General features: G+C 39.1%; 2 protein-coding genes across 3 annotated transcripts; one reads left to right on the top strand and one right to left on the bottom strand.

Moving 5' to 3' along the window:
• The first annotated feature begins 1572 nt into the window (after positions 1 to 1572).
• Positions 1573 to 4147, top strand: LOC129748886 (INO80 complex subunit C-like). The gene is made up of 2 exons (XM_055743668.1): positions 1573 to 1773; positions 3913 to 4147. Exons 1-2 carry the CDS (start codon positions 1626 to 1628, stop codon positions 4107 to 4109), a joined length of 345 nt encoding a protein of 114 aa, XP_055599643.1. The 5' UTR covers positions 1573 to 1625; the 3' UTR covers positions 4110 to 4147.
• Positions 4148 to 4253: 106 nt separating this feature from the next.
• On the bottom strand, positions 4254 to 20387 carry LOC129748884 (ankyrin-1-like). Of its 2 annotated transcripts, none has more exons than XM_055743666.1 (6): positions 11182 to 11449; positions 6601 to 6877; positions 6113 to 6534; positions 5523 to 5761; positions 5308 to 5460; positions 4254 to 5121 (listed from the first exon to the last, which is right to left on the bottom strand). In XM_055743666.1, exons 1-6 carry the CDS (start codon positions 11192 to 11194, stop codon positions 4804 to 4806), a joined length of 1422 nt encoding a protein of 473 aa, XP_055599641.1. In that variant the 5' UTR covers positions 11195 to 11449; the 3' UTR covers positions 4254 to 4803. The 2 variants fall into 2 exon arrangements, with proteins under 2 accessions (XP_055599641.1, XP_055599642.1); XM_055743667.1 differs by lacking the exon at positions 11182 to 11449 and adding an exon at positions 19996 to 20387 and having other exon boundaries at positions 4255 to 5121.
• Between the last annotated feature and the right edge of the window lie 1940 nt (positions 20388 to 22327).

The raw sequence follows: 22327 nt of genomic DNA, 5'->3' as shown, positions 1-22327 counted from the left end.
AGGAGCCAAACTCGTTTTGTTTGATAACAAATGTGTGCTTATATCTAGTTCACTTTCAAAGAAAAAAGAAGATAGATAGGGAAATATGAAAATAAGAAGAAATTATAGACGAAGATCAATAGCTTTTAGGAAAAGATATATTTCGAACATGTAGTCCAAGTCTCTCACACCCAGCACATCTCTCACTGGAACATAGGGTGGTTTTCCTCGGGCCCGAAGGGAGTCTATCAAATTCGTTCTAGCGACAAGATGGACCTCGCACGACCAAACAATTAGTGGTATGAATAAGGTTTAGCAATTGCTTCGGTAGCTTTTACTTTGCTCGAAATCAAGCAAAGCAAAAGCCCAAAGCATTTGCTTAGTTTGGTATGAATAAACATTTGCTTAGCAGATGTGTACTAAAGTCTTAGAACATAGCTTTTGCTTCGAAAAAAAGAGCTATCCAACTAGCAGAATCTGAAATTTTCTAAAGTAAAATGAAAGAAGACGATCAAAAAATTGAAAAGTACGACTAAAATAGCCATGAAATCGACGGTGCGGGTGGTGGGTGTAAGAACGAACGGAAAAATTTAAGTCAATACATGCTCGTATGTTGATGTTTAAAGAAAATTGAATATTGACAAACAAAAAATGGCCTAGCTTTTTAACATTTATCATAAGCTCTCCCACACGTTTTCGGATTGGGATAATCCAATATATAAAAAAAGGCAATAGGCGCGCATCTTAAGTTAGATGTTTTTTTTTTAATCTTTGAATTATAAAAAAATCATATAAATTTGGGAGATCGGAATTATGTTTTAAATTATTACAACTTTCTTCCAACTTCAAGCCAATTGGGACTTCTTCCACTGTAGCCGGATTTTTTTAATTTGAAATATTTACTTATTGATTTGTGTTGTTTCATCTTAGACGAATCATTTCATACAACGACAGGAATATGAAAAAAGTTGGGTTATCACTTCGACTGTTCTTTATCTATGTTGAAAATGCCTTTTTAAATTGTATTGAAGTGTAATATTGCTCATTTTATAAATTCAAGACGTTGTTGAAGAATTTGTTTATTGGAAAAGTCTGCTACCAAGCATGCTTAGAAAATAAAGTAATTGCTAGGAGATTTCTCGAGCGATTGCTTCAGATTTGGGCTTTATTCATACCAAACTAGCTTGTACTAAAAGTAAAAGCTCCTGACTGAGAAAACAGCTGTCAGAAAAAACTTTATTCATATCAACCGAAGCAATTGCTTTCTGCGACTGCTCGAATGCTCGATTTAGTTTAGCAAAAGCAATTGCTAGGGTTTTTTCATACCACCTAATATGCTCGATGTCGTGGTAACCTTGGCCGCAACTACACAAATTGCTGCTAGCAATATTCAAACGATAGAGTACCGCGTCTAAGGAATAATGATTGGACATGAGACGGGATTTCTCAAATTTTGAAAAACAAGTAATCTTGTAACCTAAAATGGTTTTCCCTCAGTGTAAAAAGCTCCCACGAAAGCTCCGCACAATGGGTAAAATTTAATAAAAAATTGATAAAACAATGTGAGTGTGCATTAAAGTTTTGTTTACCAACAACCGGTGCAAGTGCAACAATTTTCGAGACCGTGCTAGTTTCTAGTCTGCAGAATGGAGGAAAATTCGATGCCAATTTTCAAAAGAATTACCTTCGCCCAAACCAATCCGATTGCCGGAAACAAGAAACGTGTCTGGAAATCCTTGAAGCAGATCGTAGCCGTAGAAAGGACGCTTCCGTGGAAGGACACTGATGTCACATGTAAGTAACATCCAAGATTTGAAATAATTAGAATGGTTCACAAAAATTAATGTTTCTAAATATGCAACGCTAACGAGTAATTCTAAACTACATTAGACAAACTGCCAAAGTTGATAAAAAAAATCACTCTAAAGGGGCTCGATTTTGCCAAGAATTATAAATATGGTTTTTATTTATTTGAGATTGCTGATTTCGAATATGAAATAAGTTGATTTTTCCCCAAGAGCTCTTGTTTTTATATCCATTAGCTGACTTTACCAAAAGGCCAAAAGGTAGAAATCAATTGAAAGGAACTATTCTATTCAGCAATATAGAATACTACTGAGAAATTTGAATTCAAAGTATTCAATCGATAACTAACTTTCTTGAAGACTTTTTATTTCTTTCTGTGGGATTTTCATCCGTTAGGATAATTCATCCCTAGAAAAACTGTTTTTAGAGTTCTTTTGATATTTAAAGAATAAGCTACGGAATTTCCATTTAGTTTTTTTTTTTAAATTTTTGTTCGTATAGTATGGGAGAATTCCTAAAGCACAATTTAAATCCATTGTTGCAAGACGGGGATGTAATTTCGATTTATGATTTAATGTTTTGGGACAAATGAAAAATTCCTAAAAATTAACAATAGTTAATACAAGCCAAGTTTGTTTAACTTGAAGACTTACGGTTAGTGATCGACCATCATACAACTTTGTAGAAAATTTGGTATCAGCGAATAATTATAGCGATCTATAACGGTGTGAGGTTAGAATTGAGTGGGTGAATTGTAGTCTAGTAGACCTTTTATTGTCTTACCGTTTATTTTCGAGCCTGATAGGTCGATCACTAACATCATGCTGAATTATTGCGAAAACTTATAGAAGAATTGAAAATTAGTTTGAGGTGATGATTGCAATATTCTTACCAATCAATGCTTTTATTTGTTGCAGAAGCCACCGTCGCGGAGTAGAGTACTTAATTAATAGTATAGTTACTTGATTTATCAAAAAATGTGGGTACTTAACCACTTACACTTTTGATAAATTTTGAAATTTGAAGATAAACTTAGTTTTTGAAACCTAGGGGAGATGGGGGCATAATGGCCACCTTAAGGAAAACGGTTATTTAACCATAGAAAATAGCTATAATATGGAGGTTACATTATTGTTTCGTGTTCAGACACTTGAAAAGCCTATTCCCTAACGGGCTGAAACGTGAAAAACTAGATGAAAACGTTAAAAAATGCATTTTAAAAATTTTTGCCAAAAGCTGAAAACCAGCAACTGTGGAGGCATAATGAGAACCCCCTCTGAGGCAGTATGAGCACCATTAATCAAAGCAAGATGTGCGTTTTCTGCCGGGGAATCTGGCAGCGAATTCAATTCGATGAAGTCAGGTGAGTCGTAGATTCATCAAACAAAGCAATAACAAAATAATCTAAGTCTGTTTGTAGAATACAAACAATTCACGCACGCTCATACATTATGTGCTTTGTTCGGAGGATGATGCTACTAGCCGTATAATGTAACAATAAAAAAAATTGATCATGAATTGTAAATGGAAAAAAATCACCTTGAACAGAAATCTAACTCTAGTCTTTTGATTACCTCTCCGACACCTTACCAATAGGCTAAATCGTCGGATGAAAACTAGTCAAGGTGTGGCGCTATAAATCAATTTCAATTTGCTGCTAGATTCTACGGCAGAAAATGCTCATTATGCCTCGATAATATGGTGCTCTATATGCCCCTAGTCAACAAATTTAAGTAAAAACGTGTTTTAAAATTGATAAAAGTGAAAAATCAATATTTTTATGATGGTAAAAATTGAGAAACAATGTGTACATCATGTTGCAGTGCGTACATTATAGATCAAGGTTTTAAGCTCATAAGAGCTTATTTCGTGGTGCTCAAAAATTATAATATTTTCCAAGCTAGTTTTTTTTAAATATCTCTGTAAAGATGATAAGGAGATTCCTTTTTTTGTGAAAAATTAATACTATAGGAAGTACGAATCAAATCCTCATGAAAATTTATTTAAGAAAATACGTACTTTCGTAGAAAAGCGTAGTGCTCATTATGCCCTGGGTGCTCGTTATGCCCTCATCTCCCCTACATGTTTTCCCCAAATATGATCAATATGAATTTCATTTCCACTTAGATTCGTCCATCAATGCGCCTCCATCGTTTGTGCCGGCCAAAAAATATTCGGACATTTCTGGCCTGATTGCTCCATATACCGATCCTCACTCTAAACTACAATACCACAACTCAGAAGAATTCCAAACGGTGCGAAGCCTTCCGATGGATTTGACAGCCGGTTACCTAGCTTTACGTGGGGCAAGTAGTATAGTTTAAAATTTAATTTTTACAATAAGCATTTTGTTTCAAAACTACTTTGAAATATCTACAGTTTATTGAAAGAAATTTTCCTTGAAAAGATTCATGCACTAACATCTTTTAGAAAAGGTTTCTTCATAAGTAAAGAAAATGGCTTAGAATTTCGTCAAAGTTTTCGTTTATTAGACACAAAAAATTTAAACCTACAAATCAATATCACTAGAAAGTTGCGCCAAGTCCAAATGTTCCATAAGCTAGAAATATTAAATCCGAATCGTGCTACATTTGTGTTTATCACAAAAAAATCTTTTGATCACTACCACCGTTAGACAGTTTGGTTGCTTTTCAAATGTGAATATGTGTATTGCTAGTTCTAAACTAGTTCCGCTTTCTCCTGGAAAACTTTTGCAAAGAAGTGAATCCATCTTTCGGTTCATGAAACAGGGCAGTGAAACGAGCCTTTTCTGGATCGTATCATAAGAGTTTTGTTAAACTTATACGTATCTCTATCAATAACAGTGCGTACGTTTCTTGGTAGGAATACATTTGATTGCTATAACATAAGTCTTAGATTGTGGAGGATTATTGAGCATACATGACCGTTACTTTTCACAAGAAAGGAAAATATTCTGAGCTCACAGCATCAATGAAGACAAAATCTAGATCTACAAATAAGTTTGTACCTCGATGGTTGGCCCTGTCTAAAACACCTTTAGAAGCTGTGCTCATAGAGCAGATAGCTCTTGAGCTCCTGGGGGATAAACAGCGACGGTACAAATACCGGTAGATTACGACCGAAGATTCTTCGGAAGTGAGCTCGCAGCCGAGATTTCAGTGTCATTGGGGAGGTGGCACGTTGCAGCAGCAGCTTTCGCTGTTCGGGTTTGAGCAGTGCATTACGACGGATCATGCAGGGATCGAACTCTTCGGCAGCTTCCAACAGTATCCGGAAGGAATCTGACTTGGGGTCCATGTTGCTGACAAAGTTAAGCAGACCGTCCGGGTCCCGGAACTGCGTCTTCAGGATTACCTGAGGAGAAGTTGTTGTATGAAATTCTTACTTGAAGAATCGTTTTTAATAATTGAAGGTATGTTACAGTATATGCCAAATAATTTTAAAAATAATTTAAAATATTTTAAAACAAATGATAAACTTGAGCAGTCATTTTTCCCAAATATCAATTTCAAAACTAAAAAAAATATTGAGGCAACCTACCCTGGCTCCATATCGCATAAGAATGCGAAGCTCGGCTGGGGTAACGTCAAGGTTGCTGGCGACCAGCTCTGCTAGTGGGGGTCTGAGGATGGCATTGGTAGCAACGTCACCGATAACCCGCATATTGGGATCTGCACCGTATGAAAAGAGCATCTGGAACCAAGCATATTTTCTAAATCATTCTTTATCGCTTCCAAAATTTTAAATCATTTCACCTTCATGATTTCCACTCTGTTCGGGATGTTATCGGCGCAGGCGACGTGCAGGGGTGATCCGATGATGGGGTTGCTTCTGTTAACGTTGGCACCGTTTTCCAGCAGTATCCGAACTAGGACCGGATCTCCCCTTAGAACGGCTAAATCCAGTGGGCTAGGGCTGTCCGGTTCAGGGAGAGGCGCAGGGATGTCAACTCGGGCTCCTTGTTTGATAAGCATGTTCACCAGCGAAGCGTTTCCTAAACAACAGAAAGGTACAAAGCGAAAAACACAGACAAATTTAAAGTTCATGTCGAATGTCCAAGGTCCCGTACGAAGTCGTCGCTTCTCAGGTAACGTTAAAAGTATTCAAAAAGATAGTTTATGGCTTAGAATATTTTTACTAGACAAATTCTCTTTCATTTTGTTAAAAAAAAATAAGAATGCTCAAAGTATTGAGTCTGTCTTGCAGGTTTAACGTACCACCAAAGAGTTTAAGACCTGTCCCGTGACACATAACAAAAATAACATTAAATACGTTTCAAAGATAAATAAGAACCCACGGTTATTCTTGCTGAAAACAGATCAAATTTCAGTTTCAGTTCGCCTACCTGATAGGACGGCATAATGCAGCACGGTTCTGTAATCGTTCCGAGCATCCGTCATGGCATTGACATTGGCACCGTACTGCAGCAACAACAGCACCGAATCTATGCTTCCATTGGTTCGTACAGCTCGCATCAGCGGGGTTATTCCCGAGCGATCCCTTGCCTCCGTATTTGCCCCATAAGCAAGCAGCAGCTCCAAACTTTCGATGTCGTTGGCCAGATTAATTTCCGAACCGAAAAAGTAACGCTTGTTCGGATCCGCTCCACGTGACAGTAAAAGACGGGCCACTTCGTAGTGCTTATTGCGCAAAGCCAAACGAAGCGGTTCATCACACAGGGTGGTCCTTGGGTAGGGATCATCCGAAGGCTCCCGATAGTCTACCTTGCATCCGCTATCGAGAAGGGTTTTAGCAAGATCATAGTACCTGTTGAATATTTAAACAATTATTGTAAATTTTTGTTGAAATTCAAATTCTAACAAACAAAATTACCCATGCTCGGCGGCCAGATGCAGGGCACTGTAGCCGACCTCGTCGATGGCATCGATCTCGGCATTCCGTACCAGCAGCAGGTTGACGGCTGCCTCGTTGTTCTGCCACACGGCATAGTGCAGCGGCCTTAAACCCTGGGTTACCTGCTCGTTGACCTTCGCTCCACAGGCCAACAGGATGCGTAACTCATCGTTCGGAACCATTCGGATTATGGCGTCTGCGAGGGCTCGCTGCAGCGGGTTTGCCGCACACTCCGCCGGCATCGCGATTATTCGACCTGTGTGGGAAGGTTTAAAATTGATTAGACTAGGGTTTGCTTAAATTTATAGAACGAAAGGCAAATGGTTCTTAAGACTTTGGATAGGTTCACGAGATGATGATAGAGCTAATTTGGGTATAAATCATCCGAAAGGATGAAAATCCCAGAGGAAACAAAAAAATTGAGCTAACATTACGTAGACGTGACTTGCCAAATTTAGCCTCTTGGTGTTGACTCCAATAATCCATTCAGTTGAGAAATGTAAACTCTTATGTTGAATTTGTTTCTTGGAGCGTTTTCTGGATTCAGTATAAAGAAGTGAAATGTGAAGTGTTTCAGCGACACGTGACTCGCAGAATGTGCCTCGTTATTTATTAATTGCGTGGCTATTTTAATATAGCAAAAGTGAAGTGACTCAAATTAATGGATTGAGATATTGCTTTAACTTTTTCCTTGAATTGTTATCGGAAGGTATAACCCAAGATCTCCAGGGAAAAGAACATTTGCCTATCTATATTGATGGTAGTTTATACGAAAAAATCGATATTCATCATGACCTTACGAATAATTTGATTAAAAATGTATGCTCGGGGTATTATTTAATACATCGACAAAATCGAGAAACTGCTTTCCAAAGAACGAGCATATAGACTGTTCCGATATCCACTGTAAAATAACCGTCATTTGATAAATCGTGTAGCGTTCAACCAAATTTTTGCTGCGTACTGTTGTTTTCATCCAAGTGAAGAATTTGTCATTTTTTGTCGTTTTTTGCGAAAAAATTTGGTAATCCGTGGCCTTACTCCCAAGCTAAGAGAACGGAATGTGCATAAATGGAGCATTGTGAGTGATCTTTCAATCAAAAAACTAGCTAAGGGAGAAGGAGTGAATGTCGGAGCAGTTCAAACCCCGTTGAGAAAATATAGAAAACAGTGTGCTTTCGCAAAATCTCCGAGACCCGGTAGGAAACCTGGACCTGGACAAGAAAATCAAGGATTACTACAAACGGCATCCTTTGGCATCAGTACGGAATGTGGCTAACAAGCTAGGTACCTCATCAACTAACGTTATGCGTGCTAAAGAGAGAATTGGACTTTAGACCCATCGGAAGCAGAAGCAGCCAAAAGAAGTAACAAATTCGTGAAACCGAGGGCTATGAAATTCAACGACAAACTTCTGACCTAGAAATTGGGTTGTGTTATCATGGATGATGGTGACTACAAAAAACATAAGCAACGAACAACGAACATCAAATTTCGGATGGAAATCGGCAAAGACCCACGCGACGAAAAGGGACTAGCGATTGGAAACTTGGAACATGGAACTGCCGATCTCTAAATTTTGTGGGCAGTACCCACGTGCTCTCCAACGAATTGAAGAGCCGCAAAATCGACATCGTAGCGCTGCAGGAGGTATGCTGGAAGGGCTCCACGGTACGAACGTACCCAGATGGTCGTGCCATCTACCAGGGCTGCGGCAACACACACGAGCTTGGAAAAGCTTTTATAGTGATGGGAAAAATGCAAAAGCGCGTGATCGGGTGGTGGCCGATCAACTCACGAATGTGCCGGTTGAGAATCAAGGGCCGGTTCTTCAACATCAGCATCATCAACATGCACAGCCCTCACCTCGGAAGTACCGGTGACGACAAAGACGAATTTTACGCGCAGCTGGAGCTTGAATACGACCGTTGCCCAAAACATAATATCGAGATCGTCAGCGGGGATTTTAATGCTCAGGTCGGCCAGGAGGAGGAATTCAAACCGACAATTGGAAGGTTCAGTGCGCACCAGCTGACCAACAAAAACGGCCTCAGACTTATTGATTTCGCCGCCTCCAAACGAATGGCCGTACGTAGTACCTTTTTCCAGCACCGCCTCCCACACAAGTACACCTGGAGATCACCGTACCAAACGCAATCACAGATCGACCACGTTTTGATTGACAGCCGGCACTTCTCGGACATCATCGACGTCAGATTCTGTCGAGGCGCCAACATCGAGTCAGATCACTATCTGGTGATGGTAAAGATGCGCCCAAAACTCTCCGTAGTGAACAGCACACGAAACCGGCGCCCGCCTCGGTTAAATATCGCAGAACTGAAGCAACCTGAGGTCGCGGCAGACTACGCGCAAAACTCGAAGCAGCGCTGCCGGCAGAGGGCTGGCATGACGAAGCCCTCTCGAGGACTGTTGGGATACCATCAAGACAGCCATCAACAGTGTTACGGAGAACGTCATTGATCATGTGGAACGAACTCGACAGAACGACTGGTTCGACGAGGAGTGTTGGAGGGTGATGGACGAAGAGAATGCCGCGTGGGCGGCAGTAATGCAAAGAGGAACCCGTCGAAATGTGGAAAATCACCGACAGCGGGAGAGGCGGCAAGTCTGAATTTTCCAGGAGTAAAAGCGCCGCCTGGAAGAGGAGGAGATGATAGAGGCTGATCAAGGCGACGATGGATGGAATGCAGTGCTGTGTGAGGATTTCGGGAGAATTGTCGAGTTCATTCGAATCGCGTAGGGGGCTTCGACAAGGCGATGATCTATCCTGCATGGTGTTCAGCACATTTATCTGCTTTGCCGATGACATTGATATAGTCGGGAGATCATCTGCGGCGGTGGAGGAGATCTACCGCAAACTAAAACGCGAAGCAGGGTGGATTGGGTTGATGATTAATACGTCCAAGACGAAGCACACGCTTGTCCAGTGATAACAAGGTCACGATCGACGGCGAAGAGCTGGAGATAGTTGAAAACTTGGTCTATCTTCACTCCCTGGCACGCAGACAATGACACCAGCCGTGAGATCCGGTGGCGAATGATCAACTCATTAAACCGGTTGTTCTCTACGGGCACGAGACATGAATATTGCTCGAGGAGGACCTGCGTACACTCGGAGCATTCGAGCGACGAGTGTTAAAAACCATCTTTGGCGGCGTGCAGGAGAACGGAGTTTAGGGGCGAATGATGAACCACGAGCTCGTGCGACTATACGGCGACTGTCGTGCAATACAAGTGTTCGCTACGAATCCGTTAGGAACGAGACTAGCAGGGGCGCAACGAGCGAGGTGGTTAGACCAAGTGAAGCGTAATATGGCTAATGTGGAATGTCCGAGAAATTGGAGAACGATTGCCATGGACCGAGTGAATTTTAGGAATTATGTTCGTCAAGTTATGTCGTGGTGGGTGGTGAAAACGAATGCGGTATTACTAATGCCACCTTACATACACACAGACAGCATTGGCCGAGCGGATAAATTCATTCTATGCCGATGTTTTCATCTTCCTTTATCTTGTGATGGAATAGGGAAAGACATGAAAACGTTTTAATTTTGTTTCCTTCAGTCTACGCAATGCCGCCGGTCTCAACTAATCATCGCCGCTGGCGTTTCCATCTTATGCTTATGACGTTGAAATATTGAGAACTCATGATTGGAGTAAAGTCTGAATTTTGGGTGTAATTTGAGTGAGAAGCGATTTGGAGAACACAAGTTGAAATATTCCTTTTGAGAATTATTGGTTTTTCGTAAACAATTTTAGACTACTAGAGTTATGGACAATACAGTCGAGAACGCATAGTGAGAAAACTTTAATAATCGTACTCTTGTATTATCATGCTGCTGATCGTCAATACCAGCGCAGTTATGTCAACGATTTTTTCAGTGATTATCCGTTAATAATTTTCTAGTGCGACTCTTCGTTCGACAACCATATTGAGCAAGGTAGGAACAAGGCGAATCTCTCAATTCTAGTGGGGTTTAATTCAAAATTAGGATTTGTCCCTCTTTTAAAAAAAAAAAATTCGCCCAAAGCTTGCCGGTTGAAGATTATCGCACGCATTATCAAACATTTGACCTAGCCAAAGGCTAGACCAAGAGTGTATGGCATCGCGTATTTATTTACATTCAACTCGAACGCGTTTCGTCACGGGATATATTTTTGGCACCATACTCTGGTGCCGTCCGTGAAAACGATCATCAAAACTGAAACTAGAGCATCTACTTCGACGTCACGCTGTCGTCCATACCCACATAGCTAGAAGTACTCGTGTAGTTATTTCAATTTACATGGCAAATCGATGAGAGCCAATACGGTTTGAAACAGAACGAGTCGTTTCAAACATTATCTAACAGCCGTTTTTCCTCCTTTATCGTAGGGCTAGATAATTTAGGGTTTCTAGGACTGAGAAGCGCTGGGTTTGAAGTTTTCCCACTAACACAAGAGTTCCATCTAAACACAACCATGACCGTGGATCTGTTTAACTTTATCCCGCGTCCCCGGGGATCCGCACAGCCCGGACAGCTGACGGCGAGTACTGACCTCTTCCGTTCATGGCGTCCGTATTTTTTTTTTCTTTAGAAAGATACACCTCAGATGATCTGTTCCTTATTGCTCGAGAAGCGCGGCTTCACACTATTTATCACAGTCGTCGGTGTAGTAATTCAATCAGCTTTCTGCAGTACAGGAGCACGTGCAGCTGCCTTTTTGCCCTTTTTTGCCGAAGCAATTTTCCGTTCGATGGAAATGGGATTAAACAAAGGATTTTCCCGGTCTGGTTTTGCGTTTTGGCGAAAACCAACTGCGGTGCCGTGTACTTTGTGCGCCTCGGCCAGTTTATTTTCGGGCCAATTTGTGTAGCGCGAACAGCCAACATCTAGCACGAGTTTGTCTTCGGTGCGAATTGGAAGACAGAAACGACGAGACCGTCCGACTCTCTGGGAGCAAAGCTTGAGCCAGAAGTCATTCTTTGTGCTATGTTAGTAAGGCTGAAGTGAGGAATCGCACAAAAACACTCTTTAAGTCAGTTAGAAAAATGTGAAAAACTCTTAACTTTGAAAAACGTGAGAAAGAAGCCCTTGTTAGAGTTTTGATTCAAGATCTCTAAACTCTAAGGTATAATTCGAAGAACGTGTTTTTCAATCAAGAGCTTGAATTTGATGTCATCTTCAGCTAAATGTTTGAATTCGTTTCCAATTCCTGCATTTTAAATCCGAATTAATGATAGTTTGATTTTAAACTTTAATTTCAACCTTCCTTGTGGGATAGTTTTTAGTTTAAAAAACCATAAGCCAGGATTAGAATTATGGGAAAAATTAATAAATTTTATCTGAAAATATGTTTTTATATTATATCGTCTAATAATGTTAATCAGATTTGGCTGATTAAAGATGAATTGAATAAACATATTTGAATAAATTAAAAATTAAAAAGTAAATTGGGAAGAAAAAAATTACAAATCAAAGACCGCAAAAATTTAACCTAGAAGTTTCCGAATTTTATTGGGCTTTGTGCCAGAAAAAATGTCGAAATGTTAAGACTACATTTCTTTAAAGTGTTTTAATGTTCCAAAGCAAATAATCAATATTCCTCCTATTTATCCATAAATATGTAAAGAATCTAGAATTGAACACATAAATTGATCACCCTATCGACGCACGCCTTGATTAATGCCATCATTTGCATGAAGGTCTTTATCTGTATTCTGTACTTTAGCACTTTTATTGTTTCAATATGAACTGCTAAACTAACTAAATTCATAGAAATCGAAAGATGACCATTATTTCTTAAGTAAAGTTAGTTATCTTTGTTGAAAAACACTAAATTTAGGGGACACTTTGACGTTGAGGATGTTTTCAGAAAATCGCGAAAACCAAAATCATTTTTTTCTAAAGGCAGATATTCAGACGATTTCAAAATAATATCATGTTTGAAAACATGTTTTGATTTTATATCTTAAACCGGAGTTTATTCGTCAAAAAACAAAAAAATGACCGATTCAGACATTTTCCAGCACTTATACCATTCCTGAGATAGAGCATCGAGGAGGCACAGCTCGGGTCATTGAATTTTAGGCAGTGTTTTCTAATGTTGACATTATTTTGTTTCCATCATAGCCGTTTTTTCCTATTATTCGCGACTGTTTATTGACTACACCCAAAGCCTTCATCATCCTTAAAAGCTCCCTTGGTGTAACTCCGAACTAAGAAGAAGCCGCAATTTAGTTCGTTAAGCATGACAACGTTACTTTCAAGATTAGACGGATCAAACCAAAGCCTTCTTATCGAGGCTAGAAGCCGACCATGAAGCTCTTCGTAATTCTCCCTTTGAACTATACTTATGTACATCTTAAAAATTGAACGCAACGTAAAACAAGATTTCTCTACTTTCTGAAATATGTCGTTGTCTTACCAACACCGTATCATCGTCTGTGTCGTTTCGAGACCGCACGTCGGAAAGCGTCAAAGAGTCCGCTGATTTGTATGCCGTTTTTTTTAGCAGCGTGTGTAGTTTTCAATCTCCAAACTGTGCTGATATCTACTTTGATAAAGTCTGTTTCACATAGAATCTGGTCGCATCTTTTCATTTACTGCAGCGCCCCTAGTTGTCACATCGCGAATCTATTAACAGTGTTTTGATCCGGATGGTTTGTTTACTTCGTGGTGAAAATTTCATCAAGATTTAAGCAGTCAGTCAAAAGTTATCGACGATGGAACGCGAAAGGCGAGAGAGAATTCTGCACACTCACGTAGAGAAAACGACGTGGTCAGGGGTAAAGATCGCGAAATTCCTGAAATATCCAAAATCGACTGTAAATTCGGTGCTGCAACGTTACCGGGAGACCCTTACGGTGGATCGAGCAAAACAAACCAGGCGTAAAAGTGGAACATATGACCGGATGCTGCGAGCAAAGGTAATTCGATCAGTTCACAATAATCCTGGAATCTCCTCGCGTGAGTTCAAGACGAACCACAGTACAGCTCGACGAATTTGTTTGCGAGAAGGCTTGCAGTCGCATCATGTAAGCAAACACCCAAACAGGGCGCTGAAACAAAACCTGGTTGCAAAACCTGGACAAGGAAGTTGTACGAGAAAGTGTTAACCAAATACAACGGATGCATTTTGATGGACGACGAAACTTACGTCAAAATGGATTTTGGACAAATACCCGGTAACAAATTTTACCTTGCGAAGCGTAAAGGGAATGTTGCGGATAGATTCAAGTTTGTTTTCGCAGATAAATTTGCTCGTAAGTTGATGATTTGGCAAGGGATCTGTAGTTGTGGGAAGAAGTCTAAGATTTTCATCACTGGGGACACAATGAATGGAAATGTTTACAAGAAGAATGCCTCCAGAAGAGGGTTTTGCCATTCATTCGATCCCACAAAGGTCCGGTGAAGTTCTGACCGGACCTGGCAAGCTGCCACTACAGCTGGGATGTCGTTAAGTGGTATAAGAAGAATAAGATCGATTTTGTTGAAAAAAGTATCAACCCACCAAACTGTCCGGATTTTCGCCCCATCGAGAAATATTGGCAATAGTTAAGGGTAAACTGAAGAAATTTGGCAGAACCATGAAAAAACCCGCTCAAATGGAAAAGTGGTGGAACAAGATGGCGAATGAGGTTACCAGCAGTGCTGTGCAGAAAATGATGGGTGGTATCACAAAAAAAGTTTGAAAATTCATCCGAAAAGCTGACGAATGATTTTCATGTATATATTTCCTTAAAGTGCAATAAAAACTCTACAAAATGGCATTTTGGCACTTTTGTTGTACGTTATTTCTTTGCGGAGAAATGATCTATTTATCCGACCAGATTATATGTGAAACAGAATTTATAGGCCGGCTAATCTTTGTGCTTCTTGTTAATGACTTGGCAACCTGTCTTAAGTCATCAAAGTTTCTGTATGCTGATGACCTGAAATTCTACAGAGTAATTGACTCAATTGTGGATTGCGCAGCGCTTCAAGAGGATATAGAAAGGTTATTGCTCTGGTGTGAAACAAATGGAATAAAAGTGAATGCCGAAAAGTATAAATGTATAAGCTTTTTCAGAACTAGAGCTTCAGTTGCCTTCGACTACTCGTTCCGCGACTCTACACTAGAAAGAACAACCGTGATAAAAGATCTTGGAGTAAAATTTGAGCAAAAGCATTTGGCAATAAAAACGGCAAAGGCTTTTGCTTTGTTCGGATTACTTCGTCGAAATACTTCGAGTTTTAAAGACCCTTATGCTCAAGAAAATGATGTTCTGCTCGCTCGTACGCAGTGTCTTGGAATACGCCGCACCAGCTTGGACACCTTTTCATTCCGTTCACATTGAAAGAATTGAGAGGGCCGCTGAGCCAAAGGAGAACTTACCTCCAACGAAGGTTTGTCTATGGTATCATTACGAATGCTATCGATTATCCGCAACTGCTTCACTCTTTGAACCTACACGCTCCAGCTCGACAACTACGTTACCCGACTCTTTTCTGGCTACCAAGAAGCAGAACAGTATTCGGCCAAAATCATCCACTTTAACGATGCTGCCGAGTGTTTAATGATGTTTCTTATTTATTTCGACTACAATGTATCCAAAGCAAAATTTAAATGTTTGATTCGTGATGTAATCAATTTTAAGCCATCCTTATAATCTAGCCATCTTCTAGGCCAGTAGATCGTGGCCTAGAGTTAGCATCCTTGTCTTCTAAGCCAACGATCATGAGATCGAATCCCGGTCGTGACATAACCTGGCACACATAGTATGATGAAGGTTGGCGGTTTTAGCATTAGTGAAATGCTAGCCGTGTATAAATACCTTGGAATTGTACGCCTCAATGATGCAGCACATGCATGTGGATGGATCTTTCCAAGGGAACTTAGATTGCCCTTGGAGATCCTACCTAGATATGTGTGCTCGTAGTGCTACCGGTAAACAACTGCAACTTCAACCAATAGTGCAGGGGTATCAAGTAGCGAAGCAAAGTAAAAATAATAACGCGGGGTAAACCACAATAGATCAACTTGATGGTCGCAGTGGACTCCCTCCCCAACAGGAAAAAAGCCTAATTTAAGATCAAGTTAATACTAATGGTCTGTATGACAACACAGTCAAAGACATCAAATAAATAAAAAAAAAATAAAAGGTAATTGAATTGATCATATTTACAGTTGAGTCAATAATACATTACAATTAATTCAATCATATTTATAGTTAAACTTGAGAGATCAACTAGGAATGTAGTTAAACCTAATTGTTTTATTGTTGAATGCATAAAATCAATCATGCGATTGTAGTTGTTTCTATCATATTAACAATTGAATCAATTATTACAATTGAATCTATTATATTCATAGTTGATTGCGTAAGGTCAATCATCAGTTTGTAGTTGAGTCTATTATATTTAAAGTTGGATGCAAAAAAATCTACTACGCTTTGATGATTGGTATAACCAGCTGAAATAACTAGAACAAAAGTTGTCTTTTTTCTCCATGTGGGTGGTAAATTCTAAAATTTTAAGGATTTGTATTATAGACCATAGCGATAAGATAATTTTTTTCGTTGTGCACGCTTACCTTGGAATGACCTATTATTTTTGTTAAAGATAGATTGAGTTGACATAATTTGAGAGTTCTTACCTTTATTCGAAATTTTTCACACTGAAATTTGAATCGAATCAACACAAGAAAGACATTCAAATCACTTTTGCATGAACGCGTTAAAAGTGTCGAGATCGACACACGTTACAACAAAAATTGTCATTTGCCACAACGATCTTCAAATGCTCTTTTCTCCTTCTCTCTCATTACATTGTCTGTCTGCAAAGAAGTTCAAATTTAATTGCCTTCCCCAAATTGCGTTGTAGTATAAATAAACATTAGATATGATGTTTTCGGTCCGGCAAGTTACCATCATTTGGATGGAACATGAACGTTTGCGATTGGTTTTATCTTATCCTTTTTACCTGGTTGTGCCTAGTTAGATAAGACAATATAAGGAAACTTGTCTCATTTCTTGTCATTTGTTTTACGTTGGAAATGTCATCCACATCCTGAACTTTAAAAAAATTTCTTTACGATTCTTCAAATAACAATGATGTTTGTTGTGCTGTTTTTCCTGCCAGAAATCGGTATCACATCATCAGACAGTATGTCTGGTGTGGTGTTTGACACGTTAAAACGGTGTAGAAACCCCGAGCAAGGAAAGTGCCAAACATAAGAACGAACATCATAATTGCGGTCTGTGACCAAGTTGTTCAGCGGAAAATTTCATTTAAAGAATTTATAAATTGGTACAAAATTCATAACCAGACTAGCTTCCACAGGAGGAATAAAAATTATGCTGGTTTTTCAGAAAAAAAAAATGCAATTTTCCCCTACAAACCTAATAGTTCAAATTTACTCTTGTAAACGTTGCTTAAAAATTTTGCAAAAAATCATGGATGAGTTTTGAACCAAACCGAATTTTCAAAGGCCCCAGAGGATTAGTCTATTGAAACAATCAATGTTCCTTTTCCGCAGATAATCGTTGCTCGGATCCGGTTAGACAGGTACCATCGAGAGTTTGCGAACAAAAAGAAAATTCGAAAAAAACATCAATCAATTTCCCGCCCTGCTTTTGGCAATCGTGCCATTGGCAATCACTTCATTGATAGACAGACGCTCCCAGAACGGGCAAACAGCATCCCCCAAATGTAATGGCGGCGAAAAAGGTGCGCAATTAGCTGACACAAGCGCTCTCAGACTAACGGAAGGTGATCTCGGTCTTGCCGATGATGGGTTTACAGTCGACCAGAGACAAAAGGAAATAAATTATCATGGTGAAGAAAGAAACGACGAATTGCTTCTGTACTTTACAGGAAAAGTGAATACCAGGCATTAATTATAGTTTTGTATATACCCCTATTTATTTTTTTCAATGGAGTATCCTTAGTTAATTTTTAAGTAGGTACCTCGCGAATTGATATTGAAAAAGCAGGTTTTTTTCCAACAAGATTGCGTTATGGAATTTATTAACACCTCCAGGATAGAAACTCTAAAATTCTCTGCATAATTTTTGCATCATTTTTTTTTTACCTTTCCGCAAAAAACTGCACTTTTTGAAAATAACACAGTGCAACACTAAAATTGGAAGAAATTCACTTTCCGCTAGTTTGAAGTTGCTTTTCGCATCTTCGGAAGTTTCACACAAAAATCTAAAAATCTCTGTTGTTTCAATAATAAAATATTTTTTATATAGTTAATAGATCGTAAACCCTTCGGAATGTTTCTTCAATTTCTTCAGCAAAGGTGTAGATAAAAATAACCACTATTACAACGTAGAATAAACTTCTTGGAGACAGCTTCATCCGGGGTCCCAAAATTACAAAAAAGCTTAAAATTTTATAAGTTTTCGCTATTTTTTTTTTGCAGTTAATTATGTTTGAACCTAAAGATAAAGTTTATATGACTTTGTTTGTCCAACAAATTTTGAACTTGATCAAGATTTACAAGTTTGCTGGAGACATGGATACAAAAATTTTAAATGCTTTTGAAATATAGATTTCACGAAAATTATTCTATTTTAAAAGTATTTAGAAAAAGGCGTTTTAAATATTAATTCATTGAACTAAAAACAATATCTAGATGTATTTTTGTAGGTCCGTTTGTTTTCAAAATGTTTTCCCTAACCTATTATCTACATACATCTTACTCGAAGAAAGCAAGACAAAACAATTAACGGTTCACGATATATTGACTCTATAAAATCCTTTTTTTTAAGGAAATGAATGAATAAAGAAATTTTAAACCTTTTCGAATTCATCCGAAGGTTCGTGAATTTTCTCCATGATATTGAATTTATTCACCCTAGTTTGTTTTCACAAATGGTAGGAAATGAAATTACGATAAACTAGCTGTGTATCCAAAATTTGTGAACATTTGATTAATTTTTATAGAACCTATATACAGTACCGTTCATAATTGTATAGAAATTGGAAGCAAGCGCACTGTCACTTCGACTTTGAACTTCCATAACTTTTTACACTGATGATATTTTTTGATCAATTTTTTTGCGTTAGATAGATCCAGTATCACACTATTATAACACAAAATTTGAGATTTCTGGAGTTTGTGTGGCCTGAGAAACAGTAATTCTACGAAAATCAGAATTTTTGGACTTTTCTCATTCAATGTTCAAAAAGTCCTATTTTCGTAGAATTGCTGTTTCTCAGGCCACACAATCTCCAGAAATCTCAAATTTTGTGTTATAATATTGTGATAGTTGATCTATCTAACGCAAAAAATTTGATCAAAAAATATCATCAGTGTAAAAAGTTATGTAAGTTCAAAGTCGAAGTGACAGTACGCTTGCTTCCAATTTCTATACAATTATGAACGGTACTGTAAATTGGAGAACAACTGCAAAAAGGAAAAGCTAGTGATTGATTTTATAAAACAATGTGAACTATTCGATTCAGATTGAAAATTCAGATTTAGTATACAGATTCAGAATTCAATTCAGAATTCAGATTCAGAATTCAGTTTCAGAATTCAAATTCAGAATTCAGATTCAGAATTCAGATTCAGAATTCAGATTCAGAATTCAGATTCAGATTCAGAATTCAGATTCAGAATTCAGATTCAGAATTTAGATTCAGAATTCAGATTCAGAATTCAGATTCAGAATTCAGATTCAGAATTCAGATTCAGAATTCAGAATTCAGATTCAGAATTCAGAATTCAGATTCAGAATTCAGATTCAGAATTCAAATTCAGATTCAGAATTCAGATTCAGAATTCAGATTCAGAATTCAGATTCAGAATTCAGATCCAGAATTCATAATTCAGAATTCAGATTCAGAATTCAGATTCAGAATTCAGATTCAGAATTCAGATTCAGAATTCAGATTCAGAATCCAGATTCAGAATTCAGATTCAGAATTCAGATTCAGAATTCAGATTCAGAATTCAGATTCAGAAATCAGATTCAGAATTCAGAATTTAGATTCCGAATTCAGATTCCGAATCCAGAATTCATAATTCAGAATTCAGATTCAGAATTCAGATTCAGAATCCAGATTCAGAATTCAGATTCAGAATTTAAATTCAGGATTCATTTCCAGGATCAAGAATTCAGATTCAGAATTCAGAATTGAAGTTAAGATTCAGATTTCTGATTCAAAACTCTGATTAAGAATTCAAATTCACATTAAAATATCAAGATCCAGGTTAAAAATTCAGAAATTAATAATTTCCTATGATGTACGGTATTTTGTTTGGCAGTCGTTATAATTTATTTTTTTTAATTCAGCTGCAAAAAATATATGTTTCAACCTTTGCACAGTTCAAATTTCACACCCACACGAACACACCTAAGCTTGTGTTTCAACTTACTTTGAAAATCGTAACCCAAATAAAAAGATGACTGGCTCAGGAAAATTCAATTAGTCCTATTCGATGTGCAATACACTTCAATCACCGATCGACAGTATTCTCAACTTGATGATATAATACAAGAATCACAAAAATGCTTCCGGTTTCAGAAATCGTTCTCACACTGTTGTTCAGTAAGAAGAAAATGCGCTTTGTTTCATTCGAATGTTTTCACTTTTTTGTGTGTTAACTTATATTGAGTATCGAATTCCGTGCAACTGTTCGATGAACTTTTTCCTGGACCACTTTTTGTGAGTTTCTTCAGTTTCACTTCAACTGCTTCCCTCTTTGGAGGATCGATGTTGACTGAGTAGAGTTCCGATTTGTTCTTGGCATCGGTCTAGATCGGTCAGTCGAGATGTCTGTTAAGTCGGAAAATCCCTTTCCACCACCCTGGCAAAACGAGGCTAGCTGTTAGTAGTGGTGTGTGCCTTTTTCCTACTTTTCCAACCTAAGTGGAGCAAAACAAAATAACGAGAAAAACATGCGATTTATAATAAGCCGCAATATCAGTCTATAGCTTGCGATGGTAAATAAAAACAAACCCCTTCTCGCAGGCGCAGTTTCGCGAGACGCTTTTCCTGCAGTTTTCTCCACATCCCCAGCAGTGGCACCTTCTTCTAAAAAGACGTGATTGCCCTTTTCCACGATTTTCTCGGTCCAAGAAGTTTTGCTTTGTTTCGTTCCGACAAAGTCAAGAGCAAAAATTGCACAGTTTTGACATCAAGTCGTAATTAGCTGCAACAGGCTAAAGGAACAGTTCCTTCAAGTAGTTTGGTTTGCGTCGCGACGCTCTAGACATTTTCTTTCTGTTGGAAAAATAACATCCACATCGAAAAGATCACCCATATAACGACAAAGCAGAGATGTCTGGCTCAGAGGATCATTGAAAGCGGTCAAACTAATACGATCTATAGGTACTGAGTTCATCATCATGCGGGATTAGTTGAATGGTAACGGTTGACATCTGATCGTTTCAATGCACCCAAATAAACCATTCAGATCGATTGAAAGAATCAGTTTACTGCACTCGTGGTTCAATTTGGCTGGCTTCTTGAGAAGAAAAAGAGAAATCATGGGATGGGAAACTAGCGAATGTGAACTTGGAATTTGAGATTTCAAAATTATTCAAAATTCCCTATTTGATTGGAACTATTCCGGGAGCAGAATGTCCTCCTTCGGTACAAAGATAACATTTTTGTCTGCTCGTAATGACACGATGCCCATATCCAATAGGCTGAGTAGATTTGAGGTACCTAATGATTGAATTTCCAGCACCACGGAGACCTCCGAGCCCGTCGACTCAGTCGCGCTGCTTTCCGCCCTTATCTTCAGTTGTTCCGGCCCTGAGTTCGATTGTTGTGACGAGATTCTCCAGCCTGATCTTATTGCTGCCAATACGGCTTCCATCACCGGGACGCAACAAAACTGGCCCTTTGGGGACCTCGGTGCCCTTCGTCTCAGTCGCGCCGTTTCCAGCCAGCGTCTTCAGTCGTCCCGGCCCTGAGTTCGTCTGTGGTGATGAGGCTCCCCAGATTGCCCTTACAGGCAAGTATTCATCGAACTTGAGAGCGCTTCCTGCGCCTGATGTTTTCCTGCCTTTCGACAGATTTATCGATTTTCTACCACACCTTGGAGGTTCTGTCCCAGCGGCATTGGCTTCGACCCCGGGATGCCACGAACTAGGCACTACGGAGATCTCAGAGCCCCTCGACTCAGTCGCGCAGTTTCCTGCCAGCGTCATCAGTCGTACCGGCCCTGAGATCGATCATGGCAATGAAGTTCTTCAGCCTGCATTCTCAGGCAAGTACTCTACATCATCTCGAACATTATTTTTGTTTGATAAATTTCCGCCCAACATCATTCGTTGGTTATCACCAAGCTGTGCTTGCTAGTACTCCAACATGTTCTTCATCGCCCCCCACGATCATCACGACTGGTACTGAGTTCTCATCACCGGGATGCAACGTATCGGGCCTCACGGAGACCCCTGTGCCCTTCGACTCAGTCGAGCTGATTCCTGCCAGCGTCACCAGTCGTCCCCGCCCTGAGTTCGTCCGTGGCGTAGGGGTTCTCCAGCCTGCTTTACCAGACAAGTACGCTGCTCCTGACTGCCTTCCTCCGCGTGATGGTATTCTCCATTTCAGTGACAATGACTCCAGATCGGCATCAGAACCGCTTGATTTCACTATCAGAATATCGGTGGTATCAATTCCTGTGTGACTGATTATCTGCTCGCTAATTCATGTTCCTGCTACGATATTATCACCTTCACCGAAACATGGTTGAACGA

The sequence above is a fragment of the Uranotaenia lowii genome, chromosome 2 (assembly GCF_029784155.1).
Source record: "Uranotaenia lowii strain MFRU-FL chromosome 2, ASM2978415v1, whole genome shotgun sequence".
Lineage (NCBI taxonomy): Eukaryota > Metazoa > Arthropoda > Insecta > Diptera > Culicidae > Uranotaenia > Uranotaenia lowii.
Note: the sequence above shows the minus strand (reverse complement) of the source record. Positions and strands in the feature narration are given on the sequence as shown.

Excerpts from the sequence above, each read along its gene's own strand:
- LOC129748886 (XM_055743668.1), top strand. The coding sequence starts at position 1,626 with ATGGAGGAAAATTCGATGCCAATTTTCAAAAGAATTACCTTCGCCCAA. Across the intron at positions 1,774-3,912 it reads GAAGGACACTGATGTCACAT|ATTCGTCCATCAATGCGCCT; the intron begins GTAAGTAACATC and ends ATTTCCACTTAG.
- LOC129748884 (XM_055743666.1), bottom strand. Across the intron at positions 5,762-6,112 it reads GCATTATGCCGTCCTATCAG|GAAACGCTTCGCTGGTGAAC; the intron begins GTAGGCGAACTG and ends TCTGTTGTTTAG. Across the intron at positions 5,461-5,522 it reads ACAGAGTGGAAATCATGAAG|ATGCTCTTTTCATACGGTGC; the intron begins GTGAAATGATTT and ends GCTTGGTTCCAG.